This window comes from Taurulus bubalis (genome assembly GCF_910589615.1).
Source record: "Taurulus bubalis genome assembly, chromosome: 16".
Lineage (NCBI taxonomy): Eukaryota > Metazoa > Chordata > Actinopteri > Perciformes > Cottidae > Taurulus > Taurulus bubalis.
In genome coordinates this window covers 10,496,155-10,516,044 of record NC_136604.1, presented here as the reverse complement: position 1 = coordinate 10,516,044, position 19,890 = coordinate 10,496,155, and the positions used below count along the sequence as shown (strand labels likewise).

The window sequence follows — 19,890 nt, the reverse complement described above, 5'->3', positions numbered from 1 at the left end:
ACATACAGTACAGACACACACTTCACATACAGTAAACACACACACTTCACATACAGTACACACACACACACAGTAAACACACACACACACACACACACACAGTACACACACACACTTCACATACAGTACACACGCACACACTTCACATACAGTAAACACGCACACACTTCACATAAACACACATCTTCACTTTACTGAGGAATACATGAACTTGACATATTCATATGAATCGAGCTGTGATACAAGTGTATAAGCAAAAGTAAAGTTAGATGTATGTGAATATAATAGTATGTTACTTGTATATTCTTTTACTCTGTGATCACATTGTGGCGATTTTCTGAAATGGACGAAATTCACAAAAAATGATGATAAACATTTTATTTTACTATGAAAGAAAGTTGTACAGTCTCTCATAGTTATGCTAGAGATGTTATAAAGGAGAGGAACACACATATTGCTATGTATTCACCTTTGAATATACAGAGCAGTAGTAATGAGAAGCCTCTTATTACTACTCACAGCTACAGTTAAGGTAGCTTCTTATTTCCCTTTTGAAAAAGAAAACGGCTACAGATCTGTTTGATCTCAAGCCGGCCCTCTACTGAAATCATATTTCCCAGAAAAGCCGTTAACATTGGCAGTCATTACGTTTTTCCTGCGTAAACAGTGCAACAGTAGCATCTGCAAATGTCAAGTTTTGTGTAATTGTGACTTTACATCTCTTTAATGTGCACCACATTTGGAATACGAATATAATTGTAGACAATTCGAGCACTACTGTGACGATGGAGATTAGAGATATATTAACAAACCACTAACAGAACACTGTTACACTAGCGAGTAACGGCAGTATCCACCAAACCTCACTGTTTTGTACAATTTACTGATAGCGTTTTACTGCTTCCATTCTGCTTCATGTTCGCATGCCTCTACCTGCCGGTCTGAAAGCACCACGAGGTGCAGTAGTCTTCACAAGCGGATGAGTGATGACTTTGGGGGAAAACAAATAGTTGTGATAAATTCTCTGCACATTTCAAGTCTGTGATCAGGTACGTCAGTCCCACATTTCACTTCAATAGCATCTTGTGGTCAAGTGCCAAATATAGATTAAGTAAATAAAAGAAAAACGGTATTGTATCCATTTGTACTGTACAGTTGTTACCTGTCGAACAAAGAACTTTGTTGCTGTATCATTTTGTAGGTTTTGTATTGCATTATGTGTTCTGTGTTGTAGAATATCCATTTTGTTATTACAATAAATACAAAATGGGAAAATGGCTTATTGTCCTCTATTACACTGTACACCATGTCAAAATAATTAAGACAAACGGCCATGACAACTGCGTGACTCAAGCGATGGTAATGTCGGTTTGGCTTTTGGACCACTTTGGTCGGGACTGAAAGAATTTTGGATGGATTGCCAATAAATGTCATGGTTTCCAGATGATAAATGTTTGTTGTTTGTAACGATAGCTTCTATGAAACAAAGCTAAACTAAGCACAGCCCTGCCACAGACTAGACTGATAAAGCAAGAGAGCTAACACTAAAGCTAGCTGGAGAGATAGCCACCAACTTAGCCTGCTGAAGCTAAATGAACGTAGCTCTTTTTCTAATTGAAAAAAGTAAAATTCGATAAATCGTAATAATTTAGTTTGATGACCCACATAGCCAATGGGACGGAAGCTGAATCTCATAGGGAAGAAAAGAAACGAGCAAATTTGGCTCAAAAGTAAGTAATTTATCCTAGCACAGCAGAGTACAGCAGTAACCCAGTGGAGTTCATGTGATTTGGTGAAGTGAAGTTGCATTAAAACACAAAAAATTAAGAAATTACAACTTCTATTTGTTTAAGTGTGTCTGCCAGCATGGAAACTTCAACTCTCATTTTGTCATCTTCATTGTTTCAATATACATACTTACCTTCAGTTGCAATTGTGTACGTTCACATTTAGTTAAAAGAACCCGGTACCTTAAGGACAGTTACTCAAGTCATGTTTTAATCAAAAATGACAATCTATGTTCAAACCTTTATTCATTTTTGAATACAGCCAAGTGCCATTTGTCACCGGACAGAACTGAACAGTGTTTTTAAATCATTACCATCTTATGTTAGGTCCTACAAAGAGACACTTTGGCTATTTGTTGACATGTTAGTCGTAGGAACATGGCTGAAAAATATAGAGAAACCGTTTAAAAACGTGCGTACTTTGAGAGAGAGGGGGACTATAAACAGTCACTGAAATGTAAAGTACTTGAAATCCTGGGATAAAATACTTAACCCTTGTGTTGTCTTGGGGTCAAAATGACCCGTGTACGAGTGTATATGTATGTGTGTTGATGGGTCATTTTGACCCCAAGACAACACAAGGGTTAAGAAATGCAAAACATTGTCATTAATAAATATTAACACAACTAACAAAAACAAAGGCTGGCATGCAAAGAAGCTAAGTTCATTTGGACCAACTAATTCCAGCTACATACAGTACATCAGGCATTTTGTGTTATTTGGCAAAAACACAAGACTGTACAGAAAAGTAGAACTTGTTTTTTATACACGATAAAAACATTCAGCAAAAGTGTAGGGCACTGATCTGTACTCCATCCTTTCACATCACGGCATAGGGGACGACTACTACTACAGGAAGTAAATATAACCAGTTCATCAGAATTTTTATTATGTCCTTTTTTTATTGGGGCCGTCGTCTTCGGCCACAGAAAATACGACTTGCTTCATGAAGTCCTTAAGGGCCTGCACATTGTCAGAGAGGGACGAGGGCTGTCGACGTTGACCTCGGAGCGTCTGACATACGCCACAGTGGACGGTCTCAAATACTGTCAGTCAGCTTATCAGCCAATCAATAGCAGCCTCGTAAATTTCAGCCAACCAGCAGTCACAGCGTCTCTTTGGTGTCACCCTGCAGTCCGGAGAGTCGGCTGACGAGTGGTCAGATCTCCGTCAGAATGACCTTGTAGGCGTCCGCGTAGCTCTCGATGTTGAGGACGAAGGTGTCTTCGTTGGAGTAATGCTCGATGATGTTATCGTCCATGTTCACCAGGATCCTAACACAAAGGACACCCAAGTTGAATTTCATATGCTTGGCGTAAGGCTGCAAAAAGGCCTCAAACTGGAATATTTTTCCTCACTCACCCTTTTTTACTTTTCTTGTACACGTTGGCTATCCTCTCTGTGGCCACGCCGTACTTCTCTGATATCTACGATTGACAGATCAAAGCAGTTTGTAAACAGGTGCTCTGCAGCAAATAAATTGTGCCTTTGAGCTCACTCGGCGCCACTCACAGCATCCATCAGGCCTCTGAGCGTGGGAGACTTCAGCATCAGAGCGTCAAACACCTCATCCGTCTCCTTTCTTACGTACAACAGCACTGCAGAGAAAAGGAAGAATAAACCTTTAACTGTCAGCAACAGTATTAGGTTATACAATCCATGCATCTGGGTCTGGAGCAAATATAAGGCAACAATGTGAATATTAGCCTCTGGTTTCACAGACTGTCAGGCTCTCTAAAGTGGCAATAGACTAGTTTATCTTATCATTATGGAATACATGTTATTGCACAATGTAATGGCTGTAATATAATGACACCATCTGTGTTTAGACCGGTAACTTTATAAGCTTTGCTTTCACGATGCAATTCTGTCTGCCACCAGATACGATCTGGGGAAATGAAGGTTCAATTTATGGCCCAAAGGAAGTGCGTCAATCATTGCACAACCAGAACAGGGTAATAAAGCGCCTTTTCCCCGGTAGTCATCAATAGCTATCTCCAGTAACCAAAGAGTATCTATTTAAGTTCTTTGCAGTTACGATGGAAGTGTGTCCCGTGTACAACAACACACTATTACAGTTGCTGTTCATCAGCAGAAAATCACCAACCATTTTAAAAAGCCTTTTCCTGATACATTTATTTGCTTCCAGGAGTTTGCTGGTTTCCTCTGTTTTACATCATTGCATATTTAATATCTTTGGACTATTGCATTGCTGTCTGAGGACATCATCTTGGCCTGTATTATTTTGACATCCCTCTTTAAAAGGAGACACAAGAAAGAACGATATGCAGAAGAAGAGGCAACCATCATGTACCTTTCTTGTGTGTCTCCTCTTTGATCTGTTTGTGAGGCGACGGACACAGATCTTCATCTGACCGTCTGAACATCCTCTTTACCAGCACACTCCTGGTGAAAGCACACAAAAACGAAAGTGTCAGGATCCATTAACATATGCATTGTGTTTGCATTTGTGGTGACACTCACTTCCTCTGCAGGTGTCTGGTCGGTATGTTTACCTGCTTTCATTTACCTACTTCATATTTGTATGATGTAAATTTAAATGCTAATTAAAAATTCACACTCACCCTTCTCTCTCGATCTCCTCTGTGTTGAAGGTAAACACCTGCAAATTAAGAATGATGTATTTTAGCTTTATGTACAAATAAAAAGTAGACTATTTAATTATACTGATACATTCTTCCAAGACAGGCAGACCTTGTTCTATTGAATTATTTACTTAAATATACTTAAGTTCTCATTCATACATGTATATAAAAGATACACATGCATATAATCATACAAATAAAAAACGGGTTTCGTAAGGGTATGAGGTGGACTCCAACGCATTGCCAGCATTTTCTTTGCAGCTGTCAGGCCGGTTAATAAGATGTGTTTTTGATGCTGTGATAATTGAAGTGCGGAAAAGTTATTTAGGATCAGCACTGCAGGAGTGCATGGAACTACATAGTTCAGGATCTTTGTCAAAAAACTACAACCTTTTTCCAAAAAAGATTAACATCTTTACAAGACCAAAACATGTGCATGAAGGTGCCCACAAGTCCTCCTGTACAAAGGTTACATATTGATGATGTAATTGTTTTCATTAAGAAACTTTTTCTCGGTGTATAATAGGTTCGGTGAATCTGCTGATGGTTGGGGTTTTTCAGGGTTCCAGTTATGCCTTTCCAAATATAATCCCAGTCCAACTGCACATTCTCCGTCATGTGTTCGAGGTCTCTTAATGGTCAACTGTTATTATTTAGTTTTTAAACAATTTGTCAGAAATTCAATTGATTTCATTGGATTTTTGGTTTGTTCTTTTGGCAGGATTGATGCATTTTAACCATAAGATGGTGCAATAACACATAAAACAGGGACAGGTGGAAAGGCAATGCAGGTGATTTACAAACATGATGACTTGATTACCAATGATGTGATTATCCTATAGGATGCCCTCTAACGGTTGGAAATATATAAAAAGTAGTTTGCAACCCAGCACTCTGGTTTGACCCCATATGAAGACACATTGAAACATTGGGCTTTTGATTCAGCATGTTGTTGTTGAAAAAGAAAGATTTGTTAAATGAACAAGTCTGTGTGCGATGCCAGTCCTTCAACCTTTTCTCTAATCTTTGCATTTCTGTTAAATATTGGTGAGTTTGACCTCTTCAGGCATCAAACAATTATTCAAATAAAACCATCTGGGAAGTTTCTTATGAAAGTTCAATATTCCCTCTGAAATATAGTCAAGTGGAGGTGGTGGTAAAAGTGTTGATCTGGAGCTGAAATGCAGCCATCAGGTCGTCCAGAAACTCAGCTGTGGCTTTTTACTTTTGAGCCGACAAACTCAACTGATGGGACACAAGTTCTTTGATTTGTGTGCACAGAGAAGGGGCGTGTTTGCCTACCTGTCCGGCCCTCTGCAGGTTTCCAAAGTGAACGTCGGGGATGAAGAGTACGGGCTGAGCCTCCAAGTCACCCATGGTCTTGAAGTAAGTGGTGTCGGTCTTCTTGGGAGCGGTTATCACGCCTACACCTCCATCTTTCCCTGAACAACAGTGAAGAAGAAGATTGAGAAAAGAGCCAATTGATTTTTATTAAATTTTTTCCAGCAAAAAGAAACAACGCTCACACACACAAATGAATACCTTGTAGTCACAATTATTACTAAAAAAGCAGAAGATGGTAATGTATTTGCCGATATTTCATGTTATCAAGAGAGCGTTTCATACCTCCGCTCCTCATATTGCACCCTGAATCTATAATTTTCTCTGATTTTGATGCCAAAGATTTTTACAAACAAACTGATTTTTCATGCAACTCAAACCTTTTGACTTCTTGCGAAACAGTTTTCTTTCCTCGTCCCTTATTTTCCTCTCTGCCCCCTGAGAAAAACAACAGACAAACACATATTGAACATATCAGTTTGAGAAAATGAAACAAGCCTCCTTTAAACACACTGACATAATGAGCAGACGCTCATTACATGGGGTGTGTGTGTGTGTGTGTGTGTGTGTGTGTGTGTGTGTGTGTGTGTGTGTGTGTGTGTGTGTGTGTGTGTGTGTGTGTGTAGCCTGCATATGTCTCTGGAGGCTCACTGTGCAGGTGAGACCACTAGAGGGAGGACTGATGTCATGCCTTCACACCCTCACTCCACCAAGTGCAGTGAAACACTGTCTGACTCTTTTTATCATTTACACTCCAGCATTCTCACTTGTTGGTAAAGATCCCAACAGCTGAACTTATATTAGAATCACTATGTAATGCTGCATTCAGATGGAATCAGGTCGACGGTATGCATCATGTAATGGTCGAGAGCAGGACGGTAACATCATGTGATGCTGGCAGAGAATACCAGCAACGATAAAAGTTACAATATTTAAACTTGTAGCCTTCCTCCGTGACAGATTTTACAACCGGATGTTACTCAGTTCCTTCACACAAGAATACAGTTGTTTAAGTTTGCCGTGAAACATTAAGAGAAAGCTGCATTTTAGGGCTACGTGCATTACTAGAGTGATTACATAAAATAGTAGACACTAAATCATTTTATTTCAAATATTTTATCCCAATTATTGTTGGACTGCTTTTTTTTTCTGCTTTTTGCTTCTTTTTTTTCTGGCAGTCCAGAAGAAACAAACAAGAAACACAATCTCTATTAAAACCCATTATTATCATTTGGATCGAGACGAATCCAGACAACAGACAGAAAATTAATATTCAAATGGAACTTGGAGGCTTAATTTGATCAGGACATAATTTCTTTAATAAAGCTTCACATAGGAGCAACTTTTCTGTCTTATGTAATTAATTTAGTCCTCCTTTCAATTACAGCTTTTATTTGTCACATTATGTTAGTATACTGAATATCTTGAATAAAACAAGTCATTTTAATACATCGCCTTGGGACACTTCATGAAAAATGATCTAGAATCCAGCCGACATCCTGATAACTGATGAAGAGGAAGTGTTTTCTCACCTTGTCACAGAAGACCTTGATCTGTGAGAAGGCCCGGTGCAGCGGCTTGTTGCTGCGGTTGTTGTAGCTGTATGTGTCGATCTGGATCATCAGAGGAAGACCCTTCACCCCCTTCTGAGAGGAGAAGTCTGTACTCAGACAGTTGACCGTGATGAAGATCTGTCAGAGTTCACAAAGGAGGGAGAAGGAAGAGGGTTTTACTTCAATTTAAACTTACAATAAATGACAAATTAATAATATTTTTTTCTTCAGCTATTTCTCTAGAGGAATGTTTTCATTCTTTTTAACACAATGTAACCCACCAAAACATCCACAACTACAAACTCAAATATTGACAGGTGAAAATGAACAGCATAGCCCTGGACACAAAATGAAAAAACAGCATCTATGTGGACATTTTGCAATATCTTTGAGCTTTTTATTTATAAAACACGAGTTGGCTCTCTCACTAAGAGACTTTAAAGTCTGTAATTCAAAAACTTTAGTTTTTCCCAAAGACAGAGTGTTTCTGGAGAGACATTGTGGCTGCTGGGAGTTTCAAATGTATTTGTTTTTTTTTACACAAACAAAATTCCTTTCACCTCTGTTGTGTTTGTTTTGCACCAGAAGTTTCAGATATCTTAAAATCCCTGTAGATAGACATCAAAACTACATGTAACTGCATGGTTACATAGCACACTGGATTAGTGAGACGCTGTGACATAAAAGTGTTGTATTTCTGCATCTATTTGTGTATTATCTGCGGTTTTCTATGTATTTTATGAAGGCCTTGTGACTGAAAGCAAAATCTTCTTTCTCCATATTTGATTGAGCTCCTTGCTCTCCTCATTTTCTGACACCTCTCAACTTTCTGCTCTGACATAAAGGCACGAATAATAAATAAATAAAATATATACATGAAGCACAGAACTTTAACTTTATATTCTCAGCTCTGTGTAGCTGTCTAGACCACATACAAAAACAAGGTTATATGTATATATTATATTATATTAATGTTCCTTCTTTGTTTATTGTCCTGACAAACCGGATACTCCTATTTACTTACTTTCCAGGTATAAATAACTTGTTTCCTACTTTCCCTGAGACATAAAATAGGCACTCGAACGTTTTTATTTGGTCTACATGTAAAACAAACTTGACTTTCCTGAATATAAATTGCTGAAGACATTTGGAACAATTCTGTCCTTTTTAGACCTACAACAGTTGAGGCCTGCGCATTAAACTACCTGAGCATTACACCTGTTACTGCACTGAAGCAAATATATATATTTACGCTAAATGAGTCACACGGATTGAGAGACAGAGATGGATAGAAGCAGAGAGAGAGAGAGAGAGAGAGAGAGAGAAAGAGAGAGAGAGAGAGAGAGAGAGAGAGTCAATATTGGCTTAGAGAAGTGTGCTTGGATTTCCACCATAGCAACGTCTTTGTTCACAGGCTGCTATTACAATAGACGAGCCACACACACACACACACACACACACACACACACACACAGTCGATCACATTCACACAGAAATGAGGGCAAAACAAACAACAGAGGGCGGGGACCGGGATTCATGTGTATTGGCCCTTGGGGGCCTCTGGAGTTAAACAGTGACGGAGCTCCACTTAAGGAGTGGCTTCAAAGGAGTGAGCATCACAAAGACAAAGAAGGCAAACAGAGCAAAAGTATACAACACTGCCTATCAGCTTGGCCGACAGCAGAAAACATACCAACAGGCACAAAGGAACCTCTTTAGGCTTTTAATTCTTATATTAAAACAAAATGAGGATGATTTAAGTCATCGTTTTTCTAAGTGAGCTCCCGAGTGTGTGTGGTGTCTGCAGTCGAGGTGCTTGCATCACAGCAATTTCTCAAGCGAGTGCATTTGTTTGCCAACACATGAATCAGCACAAAAAAACCTGTCTCGCTGCTTTTTTCTTTTACGTCTACAACAAGCCTTCAGCTAGTGTAAATATAGAAGACCGGTTTCTCTTCAAATTATAGAGACATTTACGTCGAGCAAAACAACTGTAATATTTGTTTTTTTTATACCTTGGCCTCTTCATTCACGTCCCAGGTGAAAGAGATGGCGTTGTAGGCGATTTCTTCAATGTTGCCGATTGTGTTGAAGCTCTCCTTGTAATCAGCTGTGAGGACAAACAGAGGGATGGTTTATTTCTGCAGTAAAAACAACCTTTCAAATATAACTTCTTCAAATTTAATTTAGCTGATGTGTAAAAAACCTAACCAAACATCATATCTACCCTCTGAAGAAACCTCCACAGACAGCATTAATTGGTCAATAAAAGACAAAAGTATAGGTAGCTATTGTTTTTTTAGATAAGCAATCAAATGGCACGCTTCAATTTTACAAGATAAAACCTTATCTGCTTAGCAAACAAACTCTCAAATGCTTCAAAGGCCGCGGGAGGAAACACAAGAGGCTATCTGGCTGTGAGAGCCATATTAAAAGCCAGTCAGGTGAGCACATCGGCTGGCTATTGTTAACTTGTGGAACCACATACTAGAGGTACTACAAATGTGAGACGTTGAGTAAGCTGGTATGCTGTGGAAAAAGCTCATATGAATGTAAAAAAAAAGGTATATTAATTAAGTCTTCAGTAGGAACAAACAAGATTGGATTTGGTAGGAAAGTGGACGTATTGAGAGAAGGACGAGCACCTGGGATTGGGTTTAAGATAGAATATAATCGATCTGTATAAGAGACGCAGATAGAATGATTCAGGCAGAATTTCTTTGGAGAAGCAGCTCATCCTGCAACATTTCTGCTGGTCACACCTCAGAGCATCCCCCTCTGCTCAGTGACCTCCGACCTCCGACCTCTTCCATCATCATAATAACCGCCGTTACAGCGACACACTAGTCATTTAGCAGGTGCACAGAGCAGCAGGGCAGGCGGCAACATGCCTATCTGCCAACATGCCCCGTTAAATAGCCTCATTCAAATGATCCCTTCTGTGACGCGGCCCAGAGCACGATGACCCCCTCCCCCACCTCCACCGCTATTCAAATCAGCTCTCTGGACAGCTTCAGGTTACAGGCGGCATTGAGCGGAGCAGGGTGGAGCGGTCTGTCATTTGACCTACTGAGCTGTTTGAGACTCATAATCATGCACTAAACAATAGTACATTATATTAATTAGGCCTGAGATGACTAGTTAAATGAGCGATTCGTATTTTGTAAAAGAAAAGTAATTGGCAGTTGTGATAGTTGATTTTAAATGTCCCCGCTGTGGGACTCATTAAAATGCCAAATGTCTTTAATGATCTTAAACTGATTATCTTTGTGGTTTGGACTGAAACGATGTAAATATGTCAGAGATTAATCAATAATGAAAATAATCAGAAGTTTTATTTGAAGTGGTTTTTCAGCCTCCTCGTTTGCAATCCGTTTTGGGGAACTATGTTTGTACAGCGTGTTGAATGCGTGTGTACATTTAAATAAGCAGATCGGTATCTGTGTGTACACAAACATGTGACAGAGAAGTACTTCAGCCCTGCTGCTCAAGCTCTAGATGCACATTTTTCTATGTATAGCTATACACACAAAGAAATACAGACTTATTAAGATGGACAGGATGCTAAAGGTAATCATGCTGAAAAAGAAAAAACACTTCCTCTTAACAAGATCTACTGGCAACTTTAAAACACGTTTAAATAATTACACTAAGATGCTTTTTAGCAGCAAAACAACTATCAGTCAACTTATTGCATTTATTGGGAAACTAAAAACATTTAGTACAAACATATTATGCAACTTTTAGAATAACGGTTGACATTTTGGGAAATTTGGAAATAGTTGTTTGTTTTTTTGCTAAGAGTTAGATGGGAAGATTGAAACCACTCTCCTGTCTTTACAATAAGCTTAGATTGCCGTAAAGACTGGAAACAAAACGGCTATCTTGACTCCAACGATAGCTGAAATCTGGCTAGCAGCAACTCTAAAGCTCACAAAATAACACGTTGCATCTAATTTGTACTAAAAACAAAATATAAAAATGTGTGGTCTTATTCGGGACTATTTCTTGTGATTGTGTTCATTAGTGAGATAGGGCAAGGCTAGCAGTTTTCCCCTGTTTCCAGTCTTTATGCTATGCTATGCTAAGCTAACCGGCTGCTGGCTGTAGCTTCATATCTAACGGAGAGATATGAGAGTCGTATCAATCTTCTCATCTCACTCTCGACAAGAAAGCAAAGCCTAAAATATCCAACTATTCTCCTACATAGCAATGCCTATTTGTGGCCAAGGGTGTCCATCAAAGAGTGATTTTTCCTGCTCAGTATTCAGTAAAAGAAAAATGTGTTCAAAACTTAATTTTGAGCAGCTATATTTTGTTTTTTTCTTATTCCCTACAACGATAATCATCTCACAACTGCTTAAATCTATCCTGTGGCGCCCATGTTGGTAACAACAGTTTCTGGTCGATATAAAGGTACTGTACGTGTGAATTGTAGGCTGATTACGATTTGTCTTGGTTCACATAAATACAGGAATTAAGAGGAAGATCTAAATTGGGCAAGAATTACCTTCAACAGACCAAAACCAGCCAAGGTAACACTGCGGCGAGCATTCCTCCCCCTGTCCCAACAAGCTGTGTATAGGTATGTGTGTGTGTGTGTGTGTGTGTGTGTGTGTGTGTGTGTGTGTGTGTGTGTGTGTGTGTTTGTGTGTGTGTGTGCGTGTGTCTTCCATCCACCCAGCACATACCTCTCAGTCTCTGCCTGGTTAGCAGGCCCACGCTTGTTAAACGCAAAACGCCTACAAGCTTCTCACACACACACACACTCATTCAACAAGGCGTAAAATGCTTGGTTCTAATTCAACTGAAAAAATGCCTGCAGGCTAAAAGTCAAAAGTTGTAAGATACAATATGAGGCAGCGCACAATTGTAGGAAATGCTGCTAGAGAGACCAAATGTGTCACGAGTTTTGGATTACCAAGTTTTTTTCTCAAATCAGTGTTTTACTCAATCTCTCAAGCAATGTCGAGGAGATTAGAGGATTTATGTCTCAGCAACACCTAGACATTAAGAGATTCAGGTGTGTGTGTGTGTGTGTGTGTGTGTGTGTGTGTGTGTGTGTGTGTGTGTGTGTGTGTGTGTGTGTGTGTGTGTGTGTGTGCGTGTGTGTGTGTGTGTGTGTGTGTGTGTAGGGCAGCCCAGCCTCCTGTCTGATGGAGGATGAACGTGGACAGCTGAACGGCTTGAGGCAGACAGTTGGGTGGAGGCTTGCCTTGCTTATTAGCTAAGTGCATTCCAGCTTTTGCAATAACATAAATCTGTCATTGTCTTTCGGTTGTATTGATTCATTCAAGAATTTGCTGTTGTTCCCATATGAACACAGAGAAAGTCTTGGAAGGAGTAAGAAGAAAGACTTACCGATGTCTAAGACTCTCTGTTTGGCTGTGTGCTGCCGGGAGTGCCAGTACTTCCAGTACTTCAGCTGCTCGTCTCGGTTCTTGTCTTCACTGAACACCACCATGATCACACTCTGAGAGGGAACAATGTTTTATGATTCAACTGAAACAGTGCCTGTGTTTGGGGTGTTAACCTCACATGTATATATTTAAGGAAAGTAAGTCCAATATTCACTTTCTTGTAACTTTGTTTTTGGTCTCGACCAACACCTGAGGGATAACCTGGCTCTTTAGCTGCTAAATGCTCCACAATGTTCAACAGATAGTGTTTTGCCTGTCTACTGTGTGGTGCTGAGCAGGACGTGTTCATGGGAAAAAGCTGCCTACTACAAGCTAAGTTGGAGTCCTTAAATCCGAAACTATGAAAGATGCTCAAATGCTTTGTAGAGCTGAGTCGCCGCTCACATTAGAAATAAGTATTTGACAAACAAGCATCTTGGTCATAGGTAGATTTCATTTATAAAACAAAAATGTATCTTGGTGTTTTGCGTGGTTAATATTAATCAAAATAAGAATAAGAGGGATAACTTTATATATCATTTTAAAAAGCCTCACCCGAACTTTGCTGATGGGGTGACGGAGGCGTTTGTTGGCACTCAGCTCGTTGAGCGTCACAGCGTAGAACTGGCCTTTGTTCAGGTAGGTCATCGGCCCCTCACCCTGCTTCTGACGCAGCGAGCGAGTGGCGTCCAGCGTGTACTGGAAGCTGTCACTGCAAACACACACACAGAAAGAATAATATGCGATTAGATATAACAAGGTGGGATTGAGTTTGGGGTTCAATATTTGAATATTCACACTGACACATTTCCAGATAATTTAGCTGTGGTTGCATTCTGAGTGACTTACATTCCCTCTTGGTGAAATAAGAAGTCATCGGTAGCCAGAGAGGAAGGTGTGTTGTACTTCTGTTGAGAACGCTTGAAACATAAAGAAAGAGGAAATTATATGGGCAGAATGGCAAGTTAATTTAGGCTGGGAGGAACTGGTTAAACAATGCTGTAAACAAAAACTGTATCGTCGCAATGAGAAATCGGAATTTCAAGCAAACGGAACAAATTCAACAACCACTTGTAGTTTCTTGTTCAGTTATTGAACCTTTGGACTCTCAGTGAATCCTATTTAAACATCTATCTTTCTTCACGTACATTCCATTACACAACAACTCCACCGTTGCATGCTCTCTCTAGATCTTCAGCGTGTGACACTCGATCTTCTAGTGCTGCAATGTTTCTCTATTTCTTGGGCCTAGCTATATTTTCCATAGTGTATTTCAACAACGCCCAGTGTGTGCCTGGTCATTCTTTCAGCGGCAGTTTGTAGATATAATACTAATAGAATAAGAGCAGAACAGTGCTTTTCCAGTATCTAGTAAATTATCTTGTTTTTGGGGTCTCTACGGGAGCATCAAAATTGATGTTTGCTAAAATATCTATAATATCTACACCATCAACTGATTAGACCTACAAATAACAGACATGTCCAACAGTTATACTGCTTAAGGGCAGTTGTACACAACCTTTTTGGCTTTTGTCCCCTTAAAATGTAGAATTGTCTACATGTGACCCCGTGGCGTGGGTTAAATATGTCTATGAGTCATGATCAGTTAAGATAATGAGTCACATCTGTTTGAAAGGGTCGACCGGTTCAGTCTCAAGAAAAAGAAGCAAAAAAGAGTTGTAATTAGAGAAAACTTAGATGAAATATGTTTTGAATTCTCCATTTCAAACTAATAACCTTGCGACCCCACCAGGTTAGGAACCCCCCTTCTCAGGTGAGTTTCCTGTAATAGCAGCATCTGTCTCTCACCCCGTCTCTCTCCTCTTCATACGGGCTGTCAGGCGGACTCTGCTGGTCTTCTTTCACATACGAGCTGTGACTGACGGTGGTCACCTCGTACGGACTCTGTTCGTAGATCACCCTGGACGGCTCTTCTCCCTCCACCCTGTAGTGGAGCCCCGCTCCCGTCATGAAGACGGGCGCGTACGCCTCGGCCTTCACCGCCGCCGGCGACCCTCCATCCCCTGACACGTCGGTCAAGCTGCTGAAGTGATCCCGTTTGTTCTCCTGGTGCTCCGGGTTCAGCGACAGGTTGACGGGAACAGATTTGAGGACTTGAACACGGTTGTCCACCGGCTCCGCCTCGCTGTGGCTGTTGGGGTTGCTCTGCAATTCAGACCTGAACAAAAACATGGATGACACACCACGTTGGATGTATTTCTGCACGTCTCATCTTTTCGGAATGGCTGTACAGTATTTTGAACTTCAGATGAATTGTGTGCTTTGTTAGGCTATAAAAAACCGCTGAGCACAGCAATATGAACAACTGGGGAGGGAAAACAGTTGGTAAACTACTTCTTGAGGTAAATAAATGCTTCCAACATGTTTGTTCTAGGCTTAAAGGATACTCACAATAAGTTGTGCTGAGTGACACCTTATGTAAACACAACAACAGAAATGTAACGATGCATCCCCACTCTTCTATTCAGAAAACAGATCTGGATTTCTTCCATTTCAATGTTTCCGTACATTCAGTATCAGTGCTTCAAATGAAACAAGACTCACTCATATGTGCACACATGCATACTATAAGTGCTTGCTTTATATCACAATTATCTTAATAAAACTGAAAGCTGATATATTTAACTGCTTTATATGTAACCGTATTAACCACGGCTATAACATGTCCCAATACTCCGAACTCCAGGATTTAATTCCACACATTACTGGGAATCGTCTGCTAGCAGCTACATGTTTAGCATTTTTGTATTTCTGTCTGTACATGTGCAACCTTGAGCGAGGCACTGAAAGACCCAAAGTCACTGACCTTTTATGCTGTTCCTCTGGCATTTCAATGACTTTGGGAACTGGCAGAAGCCTCTTTTCTTTAGGCACCTGGATGGAAAAAGAAGGATGATGTGTCATCAGAATGTGTTGGACGAGTGACTTGAGTGTCTCCGTCATTTGTCATGTTTGATGAAACGGTAGAAAATCCCTCTCGTCTGTTTACTTCAGGCCTCTTCACAAGGTATTGTTATTATCACTGTTTCTAGAATTGTGGTTTCATAATAATCAGTATGCTGGGAATTCCTTTTCTGGACGCCCACTGATCAATATCACGCTGGGAGCATATTAACTCGTCTTTTTACCAGTCAGTTTCATTTGGAAATGTCTACAAGTCTAAAATAATATGCTATGAAATGATGAAAATAATATAAGATTGCACTTTTTTTCCTGTGATTTGCATTTATCTTGTAGCATTTTCTCTGAAGAATGAAACATATCATCAGCTGAATAATGTTAGTTGTAAAAACTTGATGCAGTCCTCAAGGTTTTCTGTTGAACATAAGGCCCTGTACAATGCACTACATGCACATATTTTCAGCATCCAGACTTTCATATTCATGTAAATCTGTCAAAATTAAGCTGTAGAAATGTTGCTTCATTGAAGACCCTTTTCCCTTCGTCTGACTACCATTCCAACACCCAAAAGATATTCAGTTTTGTTATCATACAAGACGAAGAAAAGCATCAACCCCTCCCTCCAGACCTTGTAGTAGTCGTAGAGCAGGCCCAGGGCGTTGGCGCTGTCCTCGTCCCCGTTGATGCTCATCATGGCCTTGGTGGCGGCGGTCAGCGGGTTCTCCAGGTACGACCTCCATGCCTCGTCCTCGCTGGTGTAGGCCCGTCGCACTGCAGGGTAGGAGCTCTCGTTGGGGACCACCACTACCAGACGCTTACTGGGAGACATGCAGAAACATGTTAATTCCAGTGGATGTAGATTAGATAAATCAATCTGCTGGTTTTAGTTTCACATAATTATGCCAACATGTGCTTTCCTTCCTCTGCTTTCAAATTTTGAACAAAAAGGTAATCTGTCCTTATTTTGGGCATTTTTCTACATCAAATAAGTCATTTTAAAAAAATTAATAGATAAACTGATAGTGAAAAGTTCACACTATAGCCCTTTTCATGCCTGTCTTGTGTGTTTACGTGGGTTTGTCTCTCCACTCTAAAGGCCCACTTAAGTCAAGATCACAGACCAGTTAAACACACAGTGTTGTCACAACATCTCTGAATTTTTGAGGGCTCTGAATGTGTCAACTTGCACTTGTTGTACTATGAACGGTATCAGTATGTCACACCTTCCAGAAGAGTCTTGGGAGTAGTCATTTATAAGCCTCACACTTGCTCTGTTCCTGTGCATTCATCATTCAGTTTGCTTGAATCAAACCAGGAAATATTAATCAGGGAATAGTGTTAGCAGTGAAATGAACAGCTCATTTTCAACACCACATAACTAATTTGTATAATTACTGTTATGATTTATCTAATTGAAATTAACTCCTGTCTGCCCAATAAAACAAACTCATGTATCCCGCCTTTAATCTGTGATGTCACACTGATGCTAACCTTTATGGAAAAAAAAGTGTAATAGTGGAAAAAAGGCAGGTAGATGTTTGATTTTTTTTATATTGACCTACAAATCCAAGACAACTTCTCCAGGGCAACCAACGTCTGCAGGTAGAGAACGTAAGCAGGTATAAAAAGGCCAAAGACAGAAGGGGATGTTTATGATTTGAACAACTCTACTCTGGTGGATCTGAATAAATATTGTTACTGTGGATCATAATAGTGGCTGGTGCAGGATGCATGAAACAGCATCACTGTAGTTACACTAAGAGACATTTAGTTGCTTTGAATACACCATGATAATAATAATAATAGATCACAAACATCCTGATTTGAACCATTTCAGTGACAATAGTAATATTTATAATAGTAGACTATTAATATTAATACAGTTATTACCATGTATAACTGTAAATAACAGTAAAGCTATATTATTGAGGCAAACTAAAACTATATCAGAACCTCTGCAACTTTTGGAGACTTCTGTCAGCCAAGGCCTCCACTGCTATTTATGATATTTAAGACGATATTAAGAATGTGATTGAGTAGAAAATATTGAGAAAGTACTCAGAAAGTTTAAGGCTTGTATGGTTGTCGTGGAAATAGCTTAAGCACAAAGGTTATACTTCTTTAATATAAATAAAGTCAAAACAACCCAGTAGGCCCAAACTGTCCTCCCGCAGATCCAGCACCGCGCACTGGAGACATTACAACGCAATGCAGACGCAGCGCTAAAACTCTTATTTTCAGTAAAAGACCTCCAAATACAGACTTGGCACTTTAAGGGTTTTGTCGTCTATCAGTCAAAAATGGCGAATTCCGCACTAATGAAATCCACAGCGCCAAGTTTATTGGTTTCCTCCAAAGAAAATAGCTAAATATTTGACAAAGATACCCGAAAGTAATACAACCACAAAGTGAGCTTATCTTTCTCCTGAGACATAACCTAAGCCCGAATTTAAAAATAAGTGTTTTCTTTAATAAGCCGATAGTAGAAAACTTTTCCCTTCAAGTTGAAATCATCAGAGTTCCTCACCGCCGGCTCGATCACTTACTTGTCTGTCTCCTGTGACATATTTCGCTTCCTCTACGATGCTTCCTTGTGAAACTGGACTTTCAAGTCGGAGCAGGTAATAGAATGAGTGAGTTGCCAGAAGTTGGGCTACAGGTAAATCGACTTTTCTCGCCCAGCTTCTTTTCTCTCTCCCCCCCCCCCACCCACCCACCCTTCTCTCTCTCTCTCTCTCTCTCTCTCTCTCTCTCTCTCTCTCTCTCGTTCTCTCTTTCTCTTTCTCTATCTCTCTCTCTCCTCACTTCTCACCTCCGCTCCACCTGGCAGGTAAAGCCGCTTTTGTTCACAAGCAGCCATTTGCGCTGCTTGTCTCATGTTCAATTTGTACGCAGATTATAACACATGTCCACACATCCTGCCATGCATTACAATATTTGACCTGGCTTGCTTTAATGTCAGCGGGTCAATTTTGGCTGGAATTCTTTCACTGTAAAAAAAGAATTGAAGGCGAGGGCGAGTCGTACGTTGATTGGCTGCTGCAGAATGAACTGGGCTGGGATTGGCCGGTGGGTCAGAGAGGCGGGCAGAGACCCACCTCACCTGCAAGCAAACAAAAAGACGGCATTGAAGGCACCATGATGTCAGATAGCCTATAAACTCAGACAATTACGAGGATTAAACTGTTGCATTAACTTGTCTGCTAATAGATATGATACTATTCCGGGGAGAGGGATCCTCCTCTGTTGCTCTCCCTCAAGTTTCTTCCCTTTTTTTCCCTGTGAAAGGATTTTTACTATCTTTATTTGGGGGAGTTTTTCCTGATCCGATGTGAGGTCCCAGGACAGGGATGTTATGTGTACAGGTTGTTAAGCCCTCCGAGGCAAACTTGCATTTGTGATGTTGGGCTACATAAAATAAACTGAATTGAATTGAACTATTCCAGAAAGTAGCGTAAAAACAATTCGGTTAAACATCCATAGGTTTTCTTTTAGTCCCACCGTCACTGATTTGACCTCATAATGACGTGCCTGTGTCTCAGGTAATCTCAGAGCAGACAGAAGGCAGGGAGGAGTCATTACCTGACACAATGCTATAGTCCCTTAATGAAGCCATTGTATGAAGGGATCCTATATGTGGGATTAACCTGCCAGAGCAAACAATGTGTGTGTGTGTGTGTGTGTGTGTGTGTGTGTGTGTGTGTGTGTGTGTGTGTGTGTGTGTGTGTGTGGGGGCTACCCCTAAATACTCCTCTTGTTTTATATGGTTTTATTCATCCCAATGTTAATTCCCACATAAAACACAAATCAAACTAAATAACAACACTAAGTAATGAAATAATGAAAACCTTGAAAACAAAATGTGAATTAGAATAAGAACCTTTCGACTAAAAAGTTGATGATCAAAATATGGTGTCCCTAAATGCTGTACATTATTAATAGTTGAAGTTTGGTAGATAATGTACAATGTCTCATATTGGTATGGATAGTATTGATTGTTGATGAGATCAATACTTTTTCATCTTCATATCATTTAAATACAGATGCATTTTTAGTGGTGGAAAGTAATAAGTAGTAGTAGTAGTAGTACTTAGTATATACAGTATGTTAGGTACTTTTCTTGAGCATTTCATTGTTGTGCTGCTTTCTACACCACTACACTTCAGAGGCAAATCTTTTTTAATTCTATATTTGTTTTACAGCTGCAGGTAGTTACTTTTCAGATTAAGATTTTACAGTGATATTTTTAGAGATTAAGATTTGATTGTACTTTTAGTTAAGC

General features: G+C 39.9%; 1 protein-coding gene across 1 annotated transcript; it reads right to left on the bottom strand.

Annotated features, from left to right (window-relative positions):
• Positions 1-1,976: 1,976 nt before the first annotated feature.
• On the bottom strand, positions 1,977-18,174 carry grhl2b (grainyhead-like transcription factor 2b; the record flags this gene model as incomplete). The annotated part of the gene is made up of 16 exons (XM_079232445.1): positions 1,977-3,061; positions 3,150-3,214; positions 3,300-3,385; positions 4,102-4,193; positions 4,373-4,410; positions 5,696-5,835; positions 6,115-6,172; positions 7,267-7,425; positions 9,303-9,397; positions 12,649-12,760; positions 13,242-13,398; positions 13,536-13,594; positions 14,496-14,865; positions 15,514-15,581; positions 16,237-16,426; positions 18,155-18,174. 16 exons carry the CDS (start codon positions 18,172-18,174, stop codon positions 2,947-2,949), a joined length of 1,824 nt encoding a protein of 607 aa, XP_079088571.1. The 3' UTR covers positions 1,977-2,946.
• Between the last annotated feature and the right edge of the window lie 1,716 nt (positions 18,175-19,890).